At 31.9% G+C, this 24563-nt stretch overlaps 2 protein-coding genes and 1 long non-coding RNA gene across 5 annotated transcripts in view; 1 reads left to right on the top strand and 2 right to left on the bottom strand.

Moving 5' to 3' along the window:
- The window catches only part of LOC127737694 (uncharacterized), a 221441-nt gene that overhangs the window by 121105 nt on the left and 75773 nt on the right, over positions 1 to 24563 (bottom strand). The window lies entirely within an intron of this gene.
- Positions 4399 to 17379, bottom strand: LOC127737689 (multiple epidermal growth factor-like domains protein 6). 2 transcript variants are annotated; one of them, XM_052248549.1, is made up of 7 exons: positions 16992 to 17379; positions 14896 to 14981; positions 12828 to 12936; positions 10234 to 10283; positions 9723 to 9788; positions 8082 to 8193; positions 4399 to 6793 (listed from the first exon to the last, which is right to left on the bottom strand). In XM_052248549.1, the coding sequence occupies exons 1-7, from the start codon at positions 17084 to 17086 to the stop codon at positions 6781 to 6783; spliced, it is 531 nt and encodes a 176-aa protein (XP_052104509.1). In that variant the 5' UTR covers positions 17087 to 17379; the 3' UTR covers positions 4399 to 6780. The 2 variants fall into 2 exon arrangements, with proteins under 2 accessions (XP_052104509.1, XP_052104508.1); XM_052248548.1 differs by lacking the exon at positions 8082 to 8193.
- The window catches only part of LOC127737688 (uncharacterized), a 31258-nt gene continuing 23121 nt past the window's right edge, over positions 16427 to 24563 (top strand). The window contains exons 1-5 of one of the 2 annotated variants that reach the window (XM_052248546.1): positions 16427 to 16512; positions 19715 to 19814; positions 20583 to 20701; positions 21637 to 21826; positions 23616 to 23927. In XM_052248546.1, coding sequence (XP_052104506.1) covers positions 20678 to 20701; positions 21637 to 21826; positions 23616 to 23927 — 526 coding nt within the window. In that variant the 5' untranslated portion in view covers positions 16427 to 16512; positions 19715 to 19814; positions 20583 to 20677. The remainder of the gene's footprint in view (positions 16513 to 19714; positions 19815 to 20582; positions 20702 to 21636; positions 21827 to 23615; positions 23928 to 24563) is intronic. The other variant, XM_052248547.1, reaches the window with a different exon arrangement.

Genomic DNA, 24563 nt, shown 5'->3' on the forward strand with positions numbered 1-24563 from the left:
TGGCAATATAAGAGAATTAATCTACTTCTTATGACCAGTTTACCATGGAAACGGACTGTAAATGTTATAATTCAGAAAAAAAATCTAATTTTTACTAATAGAGAAGTTTGGTATCAACAAATCTTTAAGAGTTTCCGTGAGCATTTAATAAATTTGGAAGGGTAATTAAGTACTATGTACTGATGGGGAAGTTGATTTTTGGGATTATCCATTGTAAAACACGGACCTATCCATTTATCCATTTTAAATAGCACCAACATATTTCTTACAATTTCAATTAGAATTAATCGAAACTTTGCATGATTATTAAGTAGCTTGTGTAGATGTTCAAATAGCCTAAGTTTGTTTTACCAAACAGACTTTGGGGTTTTCAATGGTAAAACAAGGACAGCTATTTATGAGTGCTCTATATAAGTCTCCTTTCTGAGGAGCACCACCATGATATATGGTGTAAAAGAGACATTTATCACACGGGATAGGCACAGATTAATGTGAGCATTTACCTATCCAGTTCCCCGGTTAGGCTGCGTTAGTTCTTACTACCACAAGTTAAAACTACTTTCTAACTCTGTAGGGGTGTGTGGAGGGTAGGATGGGAGGGGGGCTTTAATCCTTTTTAAGGTATGAATGAGCAGCTGGGACATCCAGTACACAAAAATTCACAAGAAAAAAAGTCACAAATTTGGTAGGAAAAAAAGTCACAAGTCTGATATAAAATAAGGGTAACTTTGTACAACTGTTTAATAGTATGTCATTTCTTTTTTCTTCTTTTACATTTATACTTTGAATAGTAAATAAAAGACATGTTATAAAAAAAACTTTATTTTTTTTGAGGTTTTAAGTGTTATAATCTGCTTAAACAGTAGATGATTGACATGAAATATAAGCAGTAAACTGAAGGCAGTTATTAATAATTAGTTCATAACCATCTGTTTAATATTTTTTTTAAAACTTGACATTTTCATGGTCAGCATTTTGTGTATAATCTAAGGAAAATTTACTAAATTACAATAAGCACAGACATTAAAATACCTTGCCCTGAATTCTAACATTAAAAGATGTTGAAATATTCTAAAACACTATCCAGTTGATATTAACTACATACAATTTCAAATACTTTTCCTGAGACTTTTTCCATACATTAGAGACCTATAATGCATATACCGGTATATGATTCTGCCTACATCTTAATAAAAATCTATTAAAAATGATATATATTCAAAAATTATATATAATAACAAATTTACTATTTTTCTATTATTGTGAATTCATTTCCTGTGACTTTTTATCTGTGACTCCCCCCCCACCCCCCTTGACTTTTTTCCTTTGACTATTTTCCTACATTGAAATTAAAGTAAGTGTCCCCTCCTTACCCACCTGGAGCCTTCCATAAAACCTATATTTCAAAGTTTCTAAAGAAATACTCTAAGGGGACATGCCACCCAAACTTGTTGAGATGAAAAGACTTATTATTTTGATATAAACAAATCTTTGTTACAATCTGAATAAAAGAACAGAGTTCCAATGTTCCCCGCGTTGCACATATTTTATCTATCCAAGGGCAATCCAACTGAACTGTTTGAGCCATCCTATCCATGAAAGTGCACTTTGCTAGTAAAACACTGTCATGTATATATATATATGGCAAGTTTTAAAAGGCCAATTACATGTAACAATATATATTTGTTTCCCAAGTTAGAGAATTATAACCACAGTCCCTACAGTATAAGCCACAAAAATACTGATCGGCCAGTAACAAGTTTTGTAAAATGATTTAATTTTAAAAACAATTATAAGACTACATAGGGAAACGTTCAAGACTTTAAAGGTGTTTAACTAAAAAAGGCTGGACTTAACGGTGCATTACAAAAAATATGTCCTTAAGATTTATTAAAGAGTTCATGTACTTGACCATACATGTACTTTGACAAAATGACATAATTTTATTATGTTAAATTTGGGCAAAATGACCTAAGTGTAAAAAAATAAGAATGTAGGACAGAGAGTCACAGGACAAAAAGTCATAATTCAGTTTTGTGATAATTTTTCTTGAATAATAAAACACTTATTTTAAAAAAACATTTTTGTATTTTTCTTGAACGATTATATATAAAGCAACTTTGTAAACAAAATTTATTCAAGCCATCCTTATACAGCTGATTATACTGCCATGGATTTGGTGCACATACAGAACCTAACTTTCCCCAAAATATTTGAATTTAATTCCGCTATGTCATCCGGGTGGTTCTTTGGAAGAATGAATGTTTGCGGTAATCATGGATGGTAACTGGAAGCATTTGTCGTGCATATTTCTTGACAGGTGTTTGGGTGGTATTGGATGACCTTCCTTGATCTAGCCATTTTGTTGTTCTCCATTTTGTAGAGCATGACGAGTCTTGATACTCATAAATACAACAACAAGTACCAGGTTTACTTACAATGTTCAGTGTAAAATAAATATTCTGTTTTCATGAAACCTTGTGTTTCCCATGGGAAAAAAAAATGGTGCACAAATTGTCAGAACCATGACCTATGGTTAGATAATTTTATGAATGGGGTGGGGGTACTGTTTTTTGTTGTTGTTTTTTTTTATCAAAGATTATGCTTTGAAATAATTCTCGTTAATAATAAATTGCACGCTATCAAATTAATTTTTTGCCTTGAATTGCTCTGATGAGCATTTATGCTCCTATAGTTAGCGGACGATGTACAATACTTACTTTACATACACATCACCTTTTGTTTGCATACATTTTTTGCATATTTGCTGGTCCTTCTCGACTGTAAAACAAGTGCGAAACTGCTTCATAAACTACCGAAATGAAGATCGTTTTCTATAATTTTCGATATGCATTACAGTATTAATGAAAAGCAGTCCACGTGTTCGATTATTATGAATTATTATCTTTGTCTCTTCTCCGACAAAAAGAACATGCTCTTTTTTCCAAAACGGAAGTGAATTTGTAAGAATGAATATTGCAACAATAATTTTTATAAAGCTATAAATTGCAGTTTTCAATTATTCCACTAATCTTCAATGTATTTAATTAAAATTCATTAATTGTAATAATCCAAATTAATTTAATGGCTAATATTGACAATGAGAATGACCTACGATATCATTGCGCAACAAACTGCGCAGAAGGTTCGAAAATTTAAACTCCAATGTAGAGAAGTGATATATTTTTTTTAACAGTTTGAAGAGAAATCTTAAATTGAACTCAATCATTTCACAACAGTACAATTGTTCAAATATATTCAACATAACAACGAAAAATGAAAACAAAAAATAACAATTATCTGCTTATAGAGACAGTAATACCGTAAACATCGGGAGGTGAACTATATTTGTTTAATTCATGAGAGTCGAAATATAATTCTAAGTTAATCCTTTTATTTGTAAAAAATAAGTATTTTTACAATTTATGAAATATCTATCTCAGACGACAAAAATGTAAAGTTATGGATTAATAAAAGATTGTTAACATCAACAAAAAGGCATATTTTTTTTGCAAGTCAAATTAGTGATAATCTGTAAAGTTCATGCCATTACTGAAATATGAATGTAATGAGCTCAACAGATATAGTGACATAAAAAATTAATCAAAACCCCATTCTATGAAATAAGGATTTTGTTGTTGGATTATGCGGTAGTGAGTCTGTATCCATTAATAATTATCATAAACAATTAATATACCATTTTTGCCATAAATTTGATATGTGAGTGAATAAATTGACCATCATTTCATCATAACCTTGATATATGATGTGTGTATAGATGGGTGACTATAATTTTATCACAAACCGTAACATGTATAATTTGCAAAATATTAAAATTCAGTGGTCAGATTGAGGGTGAGGGGGCTGGCCAAAAAGTGTCCATTGAAATGAGATTCACAAAAGCGAATAACATATAACACTGACATACTATTACATTAATGGCTCCACTAAACAACCTTTAGTATGTTAACTACTTTAACTGTTTCAAAGTCAATTGACAATGACTGAGGGGTTAGGGAGATATAATATCAATTGGAATGAGATATGCAAATAGTAGGACGACGACTGCATACTAAATTCTTTGAGTTACCTTAATTGGTTCCTATTAAACTGTCGTTTGGACAAACTTTGACAATTGTTGATGCCGACGACAACATGAGACCAAAATTAGATAATAATGTTACTGAAAAATAAGAAGATACAAAGGTAAGGAAACTGATAATTGAATTTAAATTATACAGAAACCACATTGTTTGAATCTTCAATGTCTACGCTCCTCGTAATGGTATAGAAAGAAAAGATGTCTTCAATGAATTACTCATAAATAAAGCAAATTCAGTTCTGAATTTTGTTATGGGAGATTTTAACTGTATAAAATAAAAAACATGTGCCCCAATGTGAAGAATTAAAACAATTCATTTAGAAAAAATGAACTAATGGACACATGTCGACTCAGAAAGCCAAAAAAAAAAAACGATACACATTCTCAAGAGGTAACTCGTACTCGCCAATAGATTTTAATTTCAATAGTGACAATATCAATTGTAGACTATGGCATGCAATTTTTTTTTTATTTCGTTTTTAATGAAAACAACGGCGTGACAATTGGTATGAACACTAACAAATCCAAATAGGCCGGGGTTATCGGAAAATTTACAATAGTGTAATAAAAACCAACCTATTTGAAAATACATTTGAAACATTCTGATTTTTTTGGAAACATAGCATGAATAAATTTTAAGGTAAGAATTAGTTTTGCCACATAACGAAAACCAAAATAATGGAGAGAAACTTTTGTTAACTGAAAACGAAGTTTAAAATGGGAACATAAATTACAGACAAAAAGACGAAACGGAGCAACATCTAAATTATGTAGCAAAAGTAAAATATCAAAAATACCGAACTCAATGGAAAATTCAAAACGAAGAGTCCCTTATCAAATGGAAAAATCAAAAGCTCAAACACATCAAACGAATGGAAAACAATGATATATATAAATATTACGAACGAAAAGCAGAAGCTGTACGCAGTTCAAACCACTAGTAAATGAATTTTAGTCGTAAACGGTCATTTTGATCTTAAAATCATCTCTCTGAACAATAACTTATATTCAGTCATGTTCAGTCTTTCAATCAACTTTTAGACTTATCCACTGCGGTGAATTTAGTACTGTTCAGACAGTTCGCTGCTTGCAGTCAATGTAGTACTGTTCAGAAAAATATTCTGGACTATTTATTCCACTAATATTGCAGTATTTATTCCTGGCAGAACATTAATATAAAATGTAAAGTTTTTCCAAAAGGAACAGAAATTAAAGCATTTATTTTTTAAGCAAACTTACAGAAGATATCGTCAGATTCTTCTATATATGGAACAGTTAATTATCTTAAATAGGACAATATTACCTGCGTCCTTTTAAATTGGCGCAAATAAAAACTTTATGTTGATGCAAATGACAATTTTTATATTTTTCAAATGCAATACATTCATACAAAGGGAAGAACAAATTATTTAAGTTTACTGATTCATTGGCTTCATTCCATGTATGATAGACATAATCATAAAATTATGATAATTAAGAAAAGGAATTTCAAATTTCGTCTGACCTATTTTAGGCTCTCAAAGTAATTACTAAAATGAACTAAGATAATAAAGACAATAAAGTGTTCCCGTTCTTATTGGCAACGGAGTGCTACAAAAGCAAATTACTACATCAAAAAATTAATCAAACATTTTTAAAAGGCCGGGTTGTGCCGAATGTTTCTTGAATAAGGAAGAATTGTATAAACCGAAACATTCAAATATAGGGAATTTAAAAGGGATAAATGGGAAAAAAACCTTTAAACAATTCCATAATCGAATGTGCACAACCTCATATATAAACACATCATAATTACCAGGATTAAAATGTGTACGCCAGACGCGCGCTTCGTCTACTAAAGACAAATCAATGACGTTCGAATAAAAGATAAAGAGGCCAAATAAAGTACGAAAGTTAAAAGCATTAAGAACTCAAAATTTTGAAAAGTTTTGCCAAATACTGCTATTGTAATCTATTCTAAAAATGCTAAGCATTTCGAACAATTCAAAGTGTTCTAAACTGAATTTATAAACTCATCATAGATACCAGGATTAAATTTTGTATGCATTTCGTCTAATAAAGGAAAGATTAAAATATAAGGTTTGCAAACTCTCTGTGAAATTCAAAAGACCTGGGGGGAAAACTAAAAGTGTACATTTTAGGGAAATTTAGGAGTAGAAATGACTGAGTTCCATTATCTGGAAAAAATAGAAGAAAAAAATATTTTCACAATTCCTTAATAGCAGGTGCACAACTGCAATATATGTGTAATCAATCTGTGAAGTTTCAATGATCTGGGATAAAAACTGTAGAAAAGTGGATAACAGAAATTTGGTGCCGTCTTTCGTAAATTTTCCTGAAAAAATGATTGAGGTCGTACGTCTGGAAAAGTGGGGACGATTGCTCAAATAATTCCATATTAGATGTTGCACAGCTTCAACGTAGGTATTATATTTCTGTAAAGATTTCGGTATCTGGGTTGAAAACTGCAGGAGGACTGATTTCAATAAATAGGTCTCCATTTTCCCACGAGCGCCAGCCCGGCCGATATGACCATACTAATAGACGTTTTTTGACTTCATTCAACCTGTTCAAAAGTCATAAGATGCGGTATGATTGCCAAAACGACATGTATCCACCAGTTTTTTCTGACTATTTTTGTTTTAAGATTTTGTAATTCATTTTCTTCTAGATCCGTGTCAACCTAAATGCCTGAAAATAAAGAAAGTATAAATAATTGATTTGTTTATGCATTACTTTGATTAAATAAGTTGTTCATATTAGGCGTCATTAATATTTCATAACTCTATTTTTTCTTTATATACTTATGTTGACACCAAGGCAAATTCAAAAAGAGGAAGTCCATAAAAACTGACAAAATTAAACGATATCAATCAACGGAACAAATGAAAAACAACTGCCATATTCAAATCAAGACTTGGTACAGGCATCTTCCAAAGAAAGTGGTGGGTTAAACCTGGTTTTATAGCTAGCTAAACCACCCACTTGTATGACAGTTGTTTATAGTTCCGTTATATTGATAAAATTGGGTAAGCAACCCAAACAGACATAATATGTTAATGTGACAATAATAAGGATCCAGTAGTCAAAACTGTGTAAACATGCATCACAGACATACAACACAACTGACTAAAAAATCCAAACAAATATACAAATTAATCTAACAAAGACGGCAACAAAAAATGTGTAGTAAATAGAATTAACTCTTCATAGACGCCAAGACGAAAATTGTGTACGCCAGACGCGTGCTTCGTATACAAAAGACACACCAGTGACGTAAAAAATATTTTTGTCGTTGATAGTACATACCGTATATAGTATACACTTTCTCGATAATGTAAAAATTACCTAAATAGAAATACAAGGGTAAACAAAATGGAAACAACTCTGTAAAAATACTTTGTGTCCGAATCACACCTCATAAACTCACCTGCACCAGGGATGCCCAAAATTAAAAAGTGGAAAACCCGATGGTGAGATGCATAAACACCGAGTCACGTCAAAAGTCATACAACCAAAAGAAACATAATAGCACGAAGACAAATAACGGTATAAACTAATGTAAAATAAAAAGATACATAATTTCATCACTTAAAATCTATAACTCAAGACCATCTTGTATTATTTGTGAAATAGGCATTGAATATTTATCTATTAGGTCTTGGTACTTTCCGATGGACTTCTTGAGAAATATACGAGACATTCTTTGACAAAACCCTGACAAAAAAAAGTTATGAACAGAAAAAGGTTCACAAAGATTGGCCAACATGACTTTATGAGTTAACATGTGCTCCAGAAGGATAAGCTATTTTCACTATACTACAGACACAAATCGGTTTTTTTTAAATACGATGGCGAAAGCATATGCATACATTAGTGGATTTGTAAATGTTTTCTCTCTGCCCTAAGACTTTTAATTGAAATATTTATGAAATAAACAATTTCATTATAGGTCAAATAAAACGAAAATAGAACTTACATTTTGATCAAAAACGAACTTGTGGAAATCGTTAACATCGTGAAGGATAAAAGTACACTACACAGAATTATTGATATTTCCAAACAAAGATATCTTCCCTTTGCCTTTGATGCTAAGGATGAAATAAAAGAACATTAACAAAATGGTATAATCAGCGCTTTCATGATAACTAAATTTGAAGTATCTACAAGGTTCTGTCGATATTAAACAAGCTTTGATTTTACCAATTTTGATTGTTTCGGTTCTATTTTTGTTTCTTACCAAGATAAGTTTAACGTTATACAATTATTTGGTGTTCTTTCATTAACACGATGTTTTTCTTAACACGGCTTCTGCTGGACTTGTTTAATTCCTAAATGAAATACCCTCGGAAACCAACAGGCCAAAAGCAGCGGTATCAACCCAGTTCAAGAAAATAGAAATATCACTCAAGAAATTTCGTGTGTCCGAAACGCTTTTCCGGACATTACCTTCATCAGGAACGCTCAATCTAAACATGTGTAAACCAGTGTTTACGTATTTATGTCATAATTATCAAAACATCATCGATAAAAGATTTGTGTTGTCCAAATCAGTACGACTTTTACATTCAAATTAAATCGATGTCAGTAAATGCGTGTTGAACTATGTACAATAAAGGTCAATTGTAAAAAACTTATATTCTTTACTTTTCAGTCAGTTATTAGCCTTATTATCAAGTTTTAATTATTATTTTTTAATTAAAACAATAGAAGTGAATACAGTAAAAATATATAAACTCTCTTCTCTCAATGTAGACATATTACTATGGTCTTCTTTATAACAAAATTCTGGAAAATATTACACAAGATGGTTTCGGTGTATCTAACTCATATTGAGTTAACAGGAGAGAGCAGATACAATTGAGACAATTGAAAATCGTACGTCCAATTTAGTACAGATGGTCAATAGAGTGTTTTTAACACAGCTTGGCCTAAATAGTATGTGTTGTCTAAGTTGCTTCTGTTATTTTCTTTCTAAATAACTGAATTAGAAAACACGATTCTGAGTTGATCTATTTAACTTTTACATAGAAAACGGTCTAAGATACTTAATTTCATTTAATCCCTGTTTTACTAGCTAGCTTTTTGTGTTCTCCATGCTTTTAAATCCAAATAATCGATTCGCTCACACAAAATTTATCAAAAGTTAGTTTAATTGTTTATTTGGTGTGTTGCAAAACATTGCATTCTGTACATTCTTGGATAGAGAAAACGGGGTACCTGTAATAAATCTGGCGGGTAAACAGGGAATGCTATTAGAAGCTGACAACTTAAGTGAAATAAATGCAGAGTGCATCAGAGAAACTGATAAAAACCACAGTGCATTGAAACTGGAGTATCAATCGTAATCTAGTTATGCTGAGGTGACCAGTGCAGGTAAATGTCGACAAGCTACCTCAAACAATCATCAACCGATGGCCGGTTACATAAAAATAAATCGAGATGGATCATATCAGCAGTGAAACGGAATCAGCTATATTTTTATAGTCTATATAAGAGTTTATAGAACACAAGCAACCAGCAAATTACCGGAAATAATGTTAATTGACACTGATAGAACATACAGTTAGACAAAACATAGTACCTTAGTTGGGATGCATATCCTTTTGAATGTATTTACCTGCTGTAAAATTGGTAGAATTGATATCATCAACATTCATGTGCTCATCTGTACTTAAATGGGAATCTAAAATGTATGAATTATGAAAAAATTAGACTCTTTACGAAGGTACTATCCACCAAGTAGCTTAGGTATTGGGTTGATTTTATATTTAATCAGTACAATGTCAAATTTGTAAAGTTTTATAATTGTTTAAACTAGGTTGAAACGCTAAAATTGATGTTACCCGGTTTTATTTTGCTTTTCAGCTCACCTGACCTAAAAGGCCAAATGAGCTTTTTTCTTCACATGGCTTATTTATGAACGTCCATGCGCCGTTTGACTGAGTAGGTTTTATAAATATACAAATATACATCCGGTCTGATTGAGGAGGTTTACAGGTACCAGAAATGTCTACAATGCAATTTTGGAGTTTGTCGAGTTGCAAAGTTATAATATAGATATTGCGTTTCTACTGGTTCAAGCTATTGGAAAAAGACAAAATCATTAAACTGTGAAACATTTCACTTACCTCTGCAGCTGGAATTGCTTCTACACGTGCACCCATATACAGCATCACATCTAGAAAAATCAGGAAAGGGTGAGTGAAACATTATTTAAATGTCCTTAACAACTTTCAAATTCAATGGAAGTAAAACTTTAATTACTTTAAATTCATATACTTTTCTTTTTGTTCAGTATTCCTTTCATTGTTGTTTTCGGTTAACATTTCATTTGCCCTTTAAAGATAAGATCTTATAACCTCAAATGAACACAAGACATATTACAAATAAAAAGGAAATTAAGGCTAAATACCCTTCTTTTACTTTAGTTTTCTTTAATCTTTTATATATTTTTCTAAATTTGTTTTCTCTGTGTGAGACTCCGCAAATAAAAAAATTCTCGTGTTGAAAAACAAATTTTGAAATTTAGATGGTCTTTGTATATTTTTTTTAATTTATTATCTATTTCTTGGTGGATAATGTCTTATCTCTTCTCTCTCTCTCTCATTCTGTCTAAACCTGAGTTCATTGTCAAAAGTTATCATAAATCATTATTTAATGCAGTGATATACTGCCTTTGAAACAACACAGAAAACCACTAACAGCTTCAAAAATTAATATCTATGCTAAACAAAACCATCTACACAGAAAACTGAAGACTAAATAACACAAACCGGGCTTGTGTCCGATGTTTCCTAAAGAATAGACAGCTCTTGCTGTCTTAGTAGCCGTCTTGTTTCTCATGGCAAGTAAGCATTATGTGATACGTCTCATTCGATGATTTCATAATCGAGCAGTAGATGACAGGATCCAATCTCGACATTTGTCAATTTATTCAAATAAACACAGAAAATGAAGAATAATTATTTATGGCCTTGGCAGTTGAAGCTCTATCATATGATACTGCTAAAAAAATAAGAGAGGACAAGACCCCATGTCATTGTATGTTTTATCTGTATTGAAAATGAGCTGAAAACAAATGAAGCAAAATAAAGATCATGTAAGTAATAGAAACAGCAACATATTACAAGCGGAATACTGGGTAAAACAAACAACAATTCTGATGGCTAAGGTTTTGTCGACAAATGTTCTTTTCTAGTGAAAGACTACGTATTAAAAGGACTGTATTAAGCCTCACATTTAGGATTTCACATTATTAATATGATTTCATGTTGTAGGTTCAGGATTAATACAAAGAATTGGTTGAAAATTTGAATGGAAAATTTAATGTATGAAAACTGATTTTTTATTCGGAATGTCATTCAATGTTTGTTTGTCAACTGTTCTTGGTATTTAAATAATTTTATCTGAATATGGTAATAAAGTCAATAATTGATAGGATAGTGGTTACTACAAAACATATATATTATGATACATTATATCCATCAATCTCTTTATAAATATATAAAAATAAAAAGAGATATGGCATAATTTCCAATGACACAACTACCCATCAAAGTTCAAATGAAGTGGATTTAAGTATTTGTAGGCCACCGTACGTCCTTCAACAATGCGAAAACCCACATCGTATAGACGACTATAAAAGCCTTGCTATTAAAAAATTGTGAAACAATTCAAACGAGAAAACAAATGGCCTTATTTATAAAAAAAAACAATTTACGAAAAACAAATATGACAGACATGACCCAACGACAACCACTGAGCTACATGCTCTTGACTAAGAAATGGCACGAAAATAATGAGGCGGGGTTGAACATGTGTGTGAGCGCGTAATCTCCTATTAACTGCCGACAGTGTTTTAAAGTTTGTAGAGGATATTCACAATTCACAATCAAATTATGTATTTCGGTCTTCGGAAAATAAATTTATACATCTTACACCCTATAACATTTCATAATCCTTTTTCACATGCATCTCGGAAAGAACTGCTACAGCACATGTTGTATACACAACGTCTTCTTGTACACAATGTCTGGCTCTCGACAGCGCTAGCGTGAGTAATTATGATAACAATATATTTAATGCCTTCAACTTCCTTACAACATGTTTTACTGTTTATCCTAATCAAATGGAACTTTCACTGTTTTGCTAGTTTGAACCTACATTTATCATTATCAAACTACGTCATGATTTATATGGGACAGTCCGAACATATTTATACTTTCAGTTTTTCATTTATTGTACGATTAGCTTTGGAGAATAAGTTGTCGTCAGCACTTCGTAATCCTGTTTGTCTGAGCTCAGTCACCGGTTACATATACTGGATCGCGCCAGCTCTGGAATATGATATCAACTAAAGGAAATACACTAGTACTTCATATTCATATGCTGAAATGTTGCTATATAGAAATGGAAAGTTCACAATTATTGAAAGTTGAAATCCTCTCTTTTGTCGAAAAGTTGAGTTTTCAACAGACACTCATTGTCAATTTCTATGGGATGGCTTCTGATTTCAATAATTTTTATTGAAATATAATAAACATGACGTTGGAAAAGGTGTAATGAATAAATCAGAAAAATAAAGTATCTGGCTATCATGATCGGGTGGTGTTCAAATACTGTACATATAGGGCCAACCCGCGGTAAAGCAAATATACATGAATTATTTCTTAAATATAAAGGAAAAAATATAATAAAAAATTATAAAATTATGTCTTTATACCTTTCATTCTCTTCACAGTCACATGTCAGGGAACAAAATTTCCCGTAACTATCCCCTGGACATGGTTTATCGCACATCCCACGTGATCCATATGTTCCTGCGGGACATTCTAAATTAAACATAGTACTGATAAAAGTTGCATATTCTTAATGTTCTAAAATACTTCGATGTACTATACATGCCATACGTTCTACCAAGGCAAATATGTTATTTGAGCATCAAAGTACAAGTATTCTTCTTTACAAAATAATCTTCTATTATGGAGAGTAAAACTTTTATGTAGATATTTAAATTACCTTAAAATATTTTAAAACACACAAGTCAGTATGTTGATATTAAGAATATTTAAATTAAACATATTTACAATACGATAAAAAAAAACGCAATGTTTTGCTAGACACACTAAATTCACCAGGCTTGTATCTATCCAGGTAAAATCGGGTGCAGACAAATAAAAACTTTTGCAGCTCATGGTGCTGTTTAATCAGCACTTATTGGGCTGGGTGAAAACATGAATGACGTGCAAGATTTTTCTCTTGATTTACGAAATATATTGTTGTACTTAGGTTAGTTTGCAACGTCCATTGGCCAATCTTACAAAAATATTAAGGACGATGCCACATAATAAGCTTATTGGAGCTGGTTGACCCAAAAGTTGTCTTTAGAGCTGCGTCATTATTCGCTTCTATTATTTGAAACTGACGTTACCAAAGGGATTTTTCAATCAGCGAAGACGTCGTGTGAGGGAACAGTTTTTGATAGTTTTGTTTACCATGGCCAATGGTTATTAAGATTAAGGTTAAATTTGTCCATTGGTTCTTTCACGTACTTAGTACCACAGGTTTTACATGAATTGAGTTCTCCATTTTACAGTTCGAATTTGCGTAGATGGTATAACTTTGCTTTGCAAATGAGCTGATGAAAGAACTGCTTGATAGTATTGGCCGCCTTACGACATAAAAAGTTCCTTCTCCAACATTATAGCAACCAGGAGATTTGGTAGGTTGCTTTGTTAATGCAGTTTTTACCAAATTGCCACGGCTGTTGTTACTTTTGTCTTCTGAAGGCCATTACAATGGGTGATACATTTTAAAAATCAGGATGGTAAGTGAATCCAAGAGGTGTTCTGTTAGCTCCTTGATTCTTATATCTGTATTCCAGAAGTTCTTTGCAGTTATTGCTGTTTGCTTTTTCGAAAGATGTATCAATACTGTTGTTATTGTATCCTCGATCAATTAGATGTTTACGTAATTGTCCATGTCTAGCATTTTGCTTATTTTCAATTTGAAATAAGTTACACGACGACTAAAGTCACTAGTAGAACAGAAATACGTGTTCCTGATAAAAAAGCGAATGAGGACGCACAATTTCCAGAAGAAAGATTTTTTTTAAATGATGTATTTAACATGAAATGTATTTTTAACTGATTTGATTGATTGATTGATTGTTTTCTTACGCAACTTTCATCACTATTGTGCTATTTCGTAGCGGTCAGTTCTTATAGGTGGAGGTAGCAGGAGTGCCTTGAAAACACCGACCTTTGGTAGGAAATTGACATTCCTAGTAAATTAAGATTGGAGTTAAGCTCAATTATTACGTGCGGGATTCGACCTCACAACTCAAGTGTTGACAGGCTGGTGATACAGTAGTTTGGCTTCTTAGACCACTCGGCCACTGATACCCCTTTTTTACTGAAAGTGTGATCGTACGTTTTATGCTGTTTTGAAATAGTCAAAGTCGCTAAGTGTTCTCAAAAGACAATACGAGACACTTATTGGTTAAACTATGTTCTGAGCCTTGGAAGAGTAGAATGAATAGTTATCAGGGTTAAACGGTGTTAAGCCTTTTTAGTGAACACTCTCCTTAAAATTGGATGTTATAGAATTTTGTTCTTTCGCTATGCCTATTCATTAAATAAACATGTTGGTCATCGAAAGGTGACCAAAAACTTAAATAGTAGTTATATAGATTATTTTAAATTAAACAGCATTATTATTTGAATTTGTTATTTTAATTTTCAGGATCATCTGAGGAAAAACATGTGAACAAGAAATTTAATTGACGTTACCTTGACAAATACCATTAACTAGATGATAGTTGAGACAGCACGTAGATTCCATTCTATACATCGGATAGCCTTGATGACTTTGATCTCTAAAAATATACTTACTAAGACAATGATTTGTGTATATTTCCTTTAATTCATTTTATTTTAATTTTGTTTAATGTTTAAACAGGTTTTAAAGTGATTTTAAACATTGTGTTTTGAACATTTTTACTTTTTCAGAAAAAAAAAATATTGTACAACTACTTTTAAAAAAAAAATTTGAACCAAATTGCAGACGTTTAATTAATATTTACTTGTGTATTTTTCACCTTAACTAGGAAAGAATACCAACTATACGTGATAGCAACTGTCAATTGCAACTCGATTCACCGACTTTCTATCCAGATTTTTGTCCGGTCGTTGAGTGTGAGGGAGTCCTTTAGCACTAACGTATCTAAATTTTCGAGGTCAAAACAGTTTCTATCATATCTTGTTCATATGCGTTTCCGACTTCACAAAATATCATTTGCGAAGTCCCAGTACTTACAATCAACTATTTATAGCTATGGCGACAAAATGTTCTTGATGAAATCTACGACATATAGCTTATTGATGATACTGCAAAGCCATTAAATTCTTTCTGCTGATTTGGGGCACTACGGTTTCCATCTTGTATGATTCCCTGTGGTATCAGTATTTATCTTTCCCTCTATATTTTAGTGTTTTCATTTGGCAAAAATTCTTTATAATATGTAATTCTTATTATCTTCTGTAATATTGGCAAATTTATACATTTTGATTTCCTATCATTGTGTACGCTTTAAAAATCATTCGTGTAAATGTTTTTCACTTGAACGCCAGTTGAAAATATCTAAATGGAATTAAACGCGATTTGATTTTGCTCCTCCCAGTTTTTAGACATTTAAGTCCAACAGAATGATTTTTGAAAAGGTAGAATCTTAGTTTTAGTGCGTTTACTATTTTTTTTCACTGGACGGTTATGTTTTGACAGAGAATACATTAATATTCATGCATTGTAAAATATAATAAATAAATATATGTGTCTATGCATATATTTTCCAATCTTTATGGTAAAAGTACAGAAAAGATTATATATATTTTTTTAATAAATCAGGCCTCGAAAACTACCTTTGAAAAGAAGAAGTTTTACCCATCAACACATTTATTCATCTGTTCGAAGGACTTTGGAAAATTTTAATATTGTATTAGTAGAATTTGGTGTTTATGGCAGATTTCGATAGTTTTTGTTTAACTCATTAACATCTGTTTTAGACTGGGGACGATTTAGAGCTTGTCATATTGATTAGACACCTTTTCACAGATTTAAATTACCAACTCGATTATTTTGTAAGTACGTTTTTATTTCATTCAGATGCAGTTTCGCATACTAGTTGTATAAAATTGTAACAGTACATCAAAATCCTAGAAATCCTAAATATAAATAATTATGTTACTCGCGTCTGTTACAATTAAGAAAAGGAGAATAGATACCCACCGAATTAACCAATAAAAAACTAGTTACGTATATATTTAATTTATATATAGCTCAACCTCAGAGAGCTCAACAATGTCGTACTACATAGGTATCGGTATTTCCATCTGATACACTTTTCTCAGGTATCTAGTATGTAGAAGGTTACTTTTCACTTTTAACTGTGGTAATTTACATAAACCATGTTTTATCGTTCTTCACATGAAAGTGTATACCAAATTTATTAATCTTTACATACAAAAGCGAAAGTAAAATGAACTTTCGTTTTTATGTTTCCATGATTGGAAGCATAATGTGTAATTGCTTCAACTCGTTATCATTTCAAGATTTGTGTTGATGACTGAATTTACAGACATCAGTGCCATGCCAGTTTTGTGAGTAAAAAAGGGGGAGGTTCACATTCATTTATCAACAACACTTTCGTACCAAATGAATTCTAGATCCATTGCAAGATATCGATTTTGCGTCAAATATAATTGTTAAATATGCTCATTGCATGTGTTATATTTGCCAGTCTATGAATTGTGGTAACAAAAGCCTTTCCCACTTGAAATAGACCTTAAATTACATATTTCAAATATATGTATAAGTCAAGAATACTTACGATACAAGAGAAGTACACACATGGTTTCTTCCCGTCACTCCGGAAGCAAAAACATATGTCAACAATAATATTTCAAAATTTAGGTTGTGAAGCATTATTCCGTTTTATGGTTTATATGAAAGTTTGACCATTATCTAGAAAACAACATCAAAGCGGAAACATGCTTCATTGAATTGCTTGATAATTTTATTCATGTACTAACAAGGAAACAAATCCTACTTTAACATATATTTCCGATTTCATTTAAATTTTATTAACTTCCTAAAATATACTATCATGTTAAGAGAGAGGCGAAAGATACCAAAGGGATATTCAAACTCATAAGTCGGAAAAAAAATATTTCTATGTTTCCACGATGGGAAGTATAATGTGTTCTTTTTTCTATTCGTTATCACTTCAAGATGTATGTTGAGGACTGAATTTACAGACATCAATCCTATAACAGTTTTATGAGTGAAAAAGTGGGGTTCCCATTCATTTATTAACAACACTTTCATACCAAATGAATCCTAGATCCATTGCAATATATTGATTTTGCGTCAAATATATCTATCGTTTCGCTTCATCATTGCATTTGATACCTCTACAAATATATGTTGTCATAAAAAAACGAAGTGGAAAGACATTCTCAAACTTATTTTGTATCTTTTCAAATCTGTACATTTTTCAATTTATTCTAATAAACAAAGAAAATGAAGAATAATTATCTATGTTCTTGGTAGTTCAAGCTCTATCAGATCGTACTGATAAAAAAAAAATAAGAGAGGACAAGACCCCATGTCATTGTATGGTGTATCTGTATTGCAAATGAGCTGAAAACAAGTGAAGCAAAATAAAGATCAGGTGGAATTTTGTAGATTTATAAGTAAACGAAACAGCAATATATCACAAGCGGAATACTGGGTAAAACAATCAACAATTACGACGGCTCGGATTTGGTTGACAAATATTCTTTTCTTGTGAAAGACAACGTATTGAAAGGCATGTTTTTAGCCTCACAGTTTCAGAATTTCATGTTTTTTATACGATTGCATTATTTCGTGCTCTAGGTTCAGGATTAATACAAAGAATTGGTTGAGAATTTGAATGGAAAATTTAATGTATCACAACTGAAAACTCTGAAAAATTTGATTCATATATATAAACATTTTGCATAGATTTTGTTATTCTTAATATGATTCAATGTTTGTTTGTTAACTGTTTTTGTATTTAAATAATTTTATCTGAATATGGTTAAAGTCAATAATTAATATTCGTCGTTGGTGACAGTCCAATTAGCTTTTACACATACTATATATATATATATAGATATTTTTTTCCCAATTTTTCTGTTCTTTATAAAGAGGTCAGATTGGGAATTTTGCCATTCAATATCCAATTATTAGTTCAACTGCTATGAAACTGCAATACAGTGCAATTTCCTAAAAGGTACATCAATAACACGTTTATCTGACAAACCGCTTCTTTCTGTAAATAAATTATTTATAAACACGGAAGTTTTTTTAATTCTGTGAAGAGCGGTTATGTAATATTTAAAAATATAAGTGAGTTCATATATGTTTATCGATATATATTCACATTTGTGCAACTCTAGCAAACCATTTTCTGGTATTAAAAATGGCTCAACACATTTGTTTTAATGAACTTTTTCTTCTTCTATAAATTACTTTTTGTACGTCTTGATTGACCTAGCGATCTGTCATGTAAAAACGAAAGTAAATGAATAACATAAATACCCGACAATCTCAGGTTGTTAATTTCACACTTTTTTGCCTTTTCAACACAATTTACAGATCTGACAGACATGCAAGTACATTTGTTTTTATTGTATACATTTGAGCTTCTTATTTTACATGGACATTTAACAAGGGTAGGTTGCGAAAGGAACTGTGTAAAGCAATATGAATAATGTTCAGTTAAACATGAACTTGTCCGACGTACGCCCCTACTTAAACTGCCAAACTGAGGTGCAAGTACAGGATAGGGTGGGAAAATAACATGTTAACAACATGTAAATCTTGAAATGTCCGCTTATTCGAAGAGGGGTCTCAACCCCGCAGGAACACTTCTGGATAAGCTTGGACACCACTCCCCCGATGCACAACTCTGTATCCGCCCAGATGAAAAAGTTAATTATGGAATCTGTCAAATTAATGCAATAAACATTATAAGGTCATAACCAGGAGATTTTTATATTAGGGATATACGATAGTAAATTTTTCCTTTAACAACATCTACATCGCTAATTTTTCAATTTAAATTGACAAAGTATCCCTAATTTATTGCAAAATGTAACTTTTCTAATTTGATTTATTCTGAATATAATATTCCATTAGATATGCGCCTATCAACATAGTATTCAATATTCTCAAATATAATTCTGGAAACGTCCAACTATTATTACTGAAAATATGTAACATCAACTTAAATCAAGAAAAATCAAATTGCTACTTAATAAAGTAAAAAGATCGTTTCTAAACTGTCTCCTGTAAAATGTATATAGTTTCACAACTCTAGACAGTGGAATAAATAGTAGATCGAAACAATAGATGTATATCTTGAAGCAATTAAATGTAAAGAAAGTCTGTCTTACTTCATTAATTTTTGAAAACATTGAATAAGAAGTTTGATGTTTTAAAGACGTAAATCTTCACTGCATAATAAATATAAAAGATTAAACTTATACATACATAATTTAAAACTCTTTCCATACACACCAAAAGCTAACTTTGGAATACATCAATCGAGAATATCAAGTGGTCATCCCCCAACTTCATATGCATTACTGCAGTGATGTATACAGCCAGCAGAAAATAATTTGAGGTTTGTATGTTTAATATATCTGTTTTAAGTTGGCATGTTATGTTCCTTATCTTTATCCACATCATTATTTTTTTTAAATGTCCAAAGAGTCCATTAAATTCATAAATGTTATACATAAAAGCTGAAAAAGTATAAACCACTTACCACTAACATATTCCAAATTCCACACATGAGCATAAAAATCGCAAGAAACGTCATCCGATCCCTTGTGAGTATTCCCTGTCCTACTAGCAACAACCGTTATTAGAATCATATAGAGGTTGTCATTGCCATACCAATAGAAATTGGTTTAATCGTCCGGCAGTTGTTCATTTACAGGAAAAAGCGGTCATTGATAAAGAACATTTACACATCGGTAAAGCTGCTAACTGGAACGAATGCTAAACTTGAATTTCATTTATTGACAATCCAATTCCAATATAGATCTCGGATTTCGTTATCCTTATATATACGAGCACGCGAGTTAATATAGATTTGAATCTTAATCAGATTGGTTTATTGAAATATGCACCACAGATTGGAATACTAAGTCGTTAAATACCATTTATTAGTATAAGAAGTAGCTCTACAATAGTTAAAACAAGACTTAAAAAAACTATGTTTGAAGATAATATGGTTATCGAGAACCAGATTTCGGGATCATATCGTTAAATCAAACCCGGTTGATACTGCTCGACCTGTCGACCTGACATCAATTATTTATCAAGAATTTATCCTATTCTGATTAAGAAGTAACTCTTTTATAGACTGCCTTTAATTTCTACATAGATTGAATGAACAGTGCATAATGATCTGATGAACTCATAGACAAGACAAGACAGAATAGAAGTAACATACTGTCAAAGCATTACCTTTTCAACTGAATGGATTTCAAGCTTCTTATATCGGTAAGAATGGAAATATCAAAATCTTATTTCATTTATATAAAATGATTAGAAATATGATTGCCAATGAGACAAGTATGTGAACAACTTCGGGTCTTTAAACAGCATTCAACAATGAGCAAAGCCCTTCACGTGTAATATGCTGTAAAAGACCACGGGACAATTATATTTGAAACAATTTAAAAGAAAAAGAAACAACGACTCGATATATATAAAAACAATAAAAGAAAACAATCATAACAAATAGCAACTAAAGATAACCACTTGATTACAACGTCATAGCTTGTTACAGGCACATCAAGATGTGGCGGTGTGAAACGATGGTAGAAACGGCAAATCGTCAGCCTTTATCGCCATTTTTTCGCTACCGCTAGCCTAAATTGAGCCTATAATTTAACTGCCACTCGTTACACTATATTTTAGAGCTACCAATAGCGTCATACGGAGTTAAGTTATTAAAGTTTACCATTTGTCGACATTTGTGGTACTTAATCTTAATGCTCTTTAACATGTTTGGGGGCGCTCAACTCTCTCCTTGGCATAGTACATTACTATTACAAAAAACAAAAAACAAATCAATTGAGAAGGGACTAGACTTTTCAGGTTAGAACTTCATGAAAAAAAAACTTATACAATACAAAAAGGGACAACGATAAAGATAACTCGTAAAATGTAGTTACTTAAAGCACAATAGTGCATATGCACAAAATAGTTATAAAAGACTAATACTAGTAAATTACTTAACGCCATATTTCCCCCTGTTTATCCCGTTAAACGAATACGGTTGCAGAAATAAATGGAATAATCTTCAGAACAATTATGCAATAAATTCTATCTATAAGGTACCAATTTGAAATTACCACAAAAACCTTGTCCGTTTTAGAGATCATCATTTTTTTCTGAAATTTATACTGTTAAAACTGATATTAATATTTTAGCTGTTATTACTGTTGTTTGCATATGCCAGAAATTCGAACGAAAATCATCACCGATGTAACTCGTGGACTAAATTACACAACAAAGCCAGTCAACCCTCCTGCCCAAATGGAAAAAAATACTATGCTGTGTGGAATACACATAATAAATCGTATATTAACGATTGTTTTGATTTTCGAATGGTCCCAAAAGGTATTTAAAATAAACCAGTGTAAGATAGAGCAATGACATTGAAGATGTTCTGTAACATAAAACATAAAAAATGTTAAATCAAAACAAACATTGTCAGATGGCATAAACACCAAAGGTGTTGTTTTCGTAAAGATAAGTGCACAACCGACCCTATTTGTCAATTTCCACATGTAACATAAAGATAAAAAGATGTGTATGCTTGCAATTAGACAACTATCCATCAAAGTCCAAATGACGTAGAATGCAGCAACTATAGGTAAAAACCATACCGTATATTCAGCTATAAAGTTCCCCGACATGACAAAATGTTAATCAACTCAAACTAGAAAACCAACGGTCTGATTTACGACAAAAGAATATATGAAATACAAATATGACATACAGACAACCACTTGTTTACAGGCTCCTGACTTGGAAAAGTATAAAAATAAGGAGACGTGGTATGATTGTGAATGAGCCAACTATCCACCCAAGTTCAAATGAATTGGATGTAAGCAATTATAGGCAACCGTACGGCCTTCAACAATGAGAAAAATCAATACCGTGTAGTCGGCTATAAAAGGCCCCCACATGAAAAATAGGAAAAATTCAATTGACAAAACTAACGACTTAATTTATAACAAAACAATTTACGAAAAACAAATATGACAGACATGAACCAACGACAACCACTAAACTACAGGCTCCTGACTTGGGACAGGGGCATAACGAATGTGGCGGGGTTAAACATGCTTGTGAGCGCTCAACCCTCCCTCTAACCAGAAACAGTCGTATTACAGCACAACATAAGACAAAACTTACAAAATCAGCTGAAAATGGCTTAACTCATCAGATCGATACAAAGCAGAAAAACATCTAACAAAAACACAGACCGAACGTGGCAGGGTATTAATACATCCCAAACAACAAAAGACACAATGTACATATCTGAGAGTACTCGCAGTTACTGACAGCTAGTTCAAAGTCAATAACAACTACTAAGAGAAATCATGTATCTTAGATTAATATATCAATCAATACCCATCCAATATCCAATGGATTTAGTGTAAAGACGTCATTAACAGTCAGAGAAAACATGACTGTGTACAATACCAAAATATAGGTATCGACAGATTGTAGTACCGTGAAAGTGCATATGTGTATAAAAATACTATTTTTGATGATTTTGATTTACTGATAACAAAATCAATATTTATACCAATAACAACAATATTCAAAGATTTAACCACAGTGTTGAACTGGTAGCCCTTCAGAATAAGTTTATTCAAAGGATTGATAAGTTTACCCGGGTCGTTAATAAATTTCCGGGCTTGGTAAACAACATCACCGTAAAATTTAGGATGTGCCATTCCGTCCGAAATAAGTTCTTTACAGGTACAGCCAAACTTGCAATGCAAATCGTTCTATCTATGGAAGAATTTAGTAAAGGTTTTAAACAATTTGTGGTTACGAAATCCCTGACTTAATGATTAACCAGTAATACATAGATTACGCTCATTGAAATCAAAAACTTCACTACAGACACGGGCATAGCGAACAAGTTGGGATATATAAACAATGTAAGACGGTGCCAAAGGAAAATTAACAATAGAGAAAGAAAAATCATCCTTCTTGTCGTAAAATTTGTGTAGAGTTTCTGGTGTAAAACTGAAATTCCTAAATCTAGGAAAGGACACTTATTCAATGGGGTTAAACATGATTGTGAGCTCTCAGTTATCCTCCTATCCCGGGATAGTGTTTTTACAGCACAAAACGCGAGTTTTTTTGTGATATGATTGATTTTTTACAGGTCATATGCTCATTATTGACCAACAATCTGGACATTTAAACAGTGTTGACTGCCCAGAGGAAACCATACAACCGCAACCGTACTTATCGTATACGGAATGTGGATGCGACAAAATTAAATCCAGATGCAATGAACAAGGTCAAGCAATATTTTCTAATGGGTCGACGTATGAAGATAGATTATGTCGCTGTGACTACACTAGTGGTTATGGGTTTGTGACAATACCAGCTGGGAAATGTTTTTGCAATCCAAAGACAGAAAAGTGCACTTGTCGTCGACAGTGTTGTGAAAATGGATATAAACTGTCCCAAGGTATAGGATATATTAATAAGCACTGAGGTAGAAAATATCTCTAGACAAACATGAAGTAAAATTGATTTGAACACTTATTTTAAAATGTTTCCTTTGTTAAATCTGTTTGATTTATATCAACCCGTTCAACTATTTCAAGATCATGCATGCTACATCTATCTTCAAAGACCTAAATGTTGCTCAGCAAATGTCCTACCTCCATTACAAATATTGTGCTTTCCCTGTAGACAAAGCCACCGACAATATCGTGTTTGTCTTGATATCACATTACATAAACTGTTCGAATTAGGTATTGGCAATTTACTTAGAACCCATAAACTATCACAACCCTAAAAAATCATTGGTCTGTTATAAATTATGTTTCTTTGAAATTTCAACCAAAGATGAAGATATAGATCTGCCTTCACTGTACTGAAAATCCAAATTACATAAGTGTCATTACAAACCATGTTATATTGATTTATTTGCCAGATGCTCTCCTGCTTTCAAAAAGTTATCAGCAAACAAAACCGGGGATCAGAGATATTGTAAAACTAACTACTCTAGGGATGTAAATAAAAAGTTGGTGCTAAAATATTTCAAAGTTCTAATAGAAAACATACAAAAATCAGTCTCTTTCCTCGAGCAATAAAACAA

The sequence above is a fragment of the Mytilus californianus genome, unplaced genomic scaffold (genome assembly GCF_021869535.1).
Source record: "Mytilus californianus isolate M0D057914Y unplaced genomic scaffold, xbMytCali1.0.p SCAF_4, whole genome shotgun sequence".
NCBI lineage: Eukaryota > Metazoa > Mollusca > Bivalvia > Mytilida > Mytilidae > Mytilus > Mytilus californianus.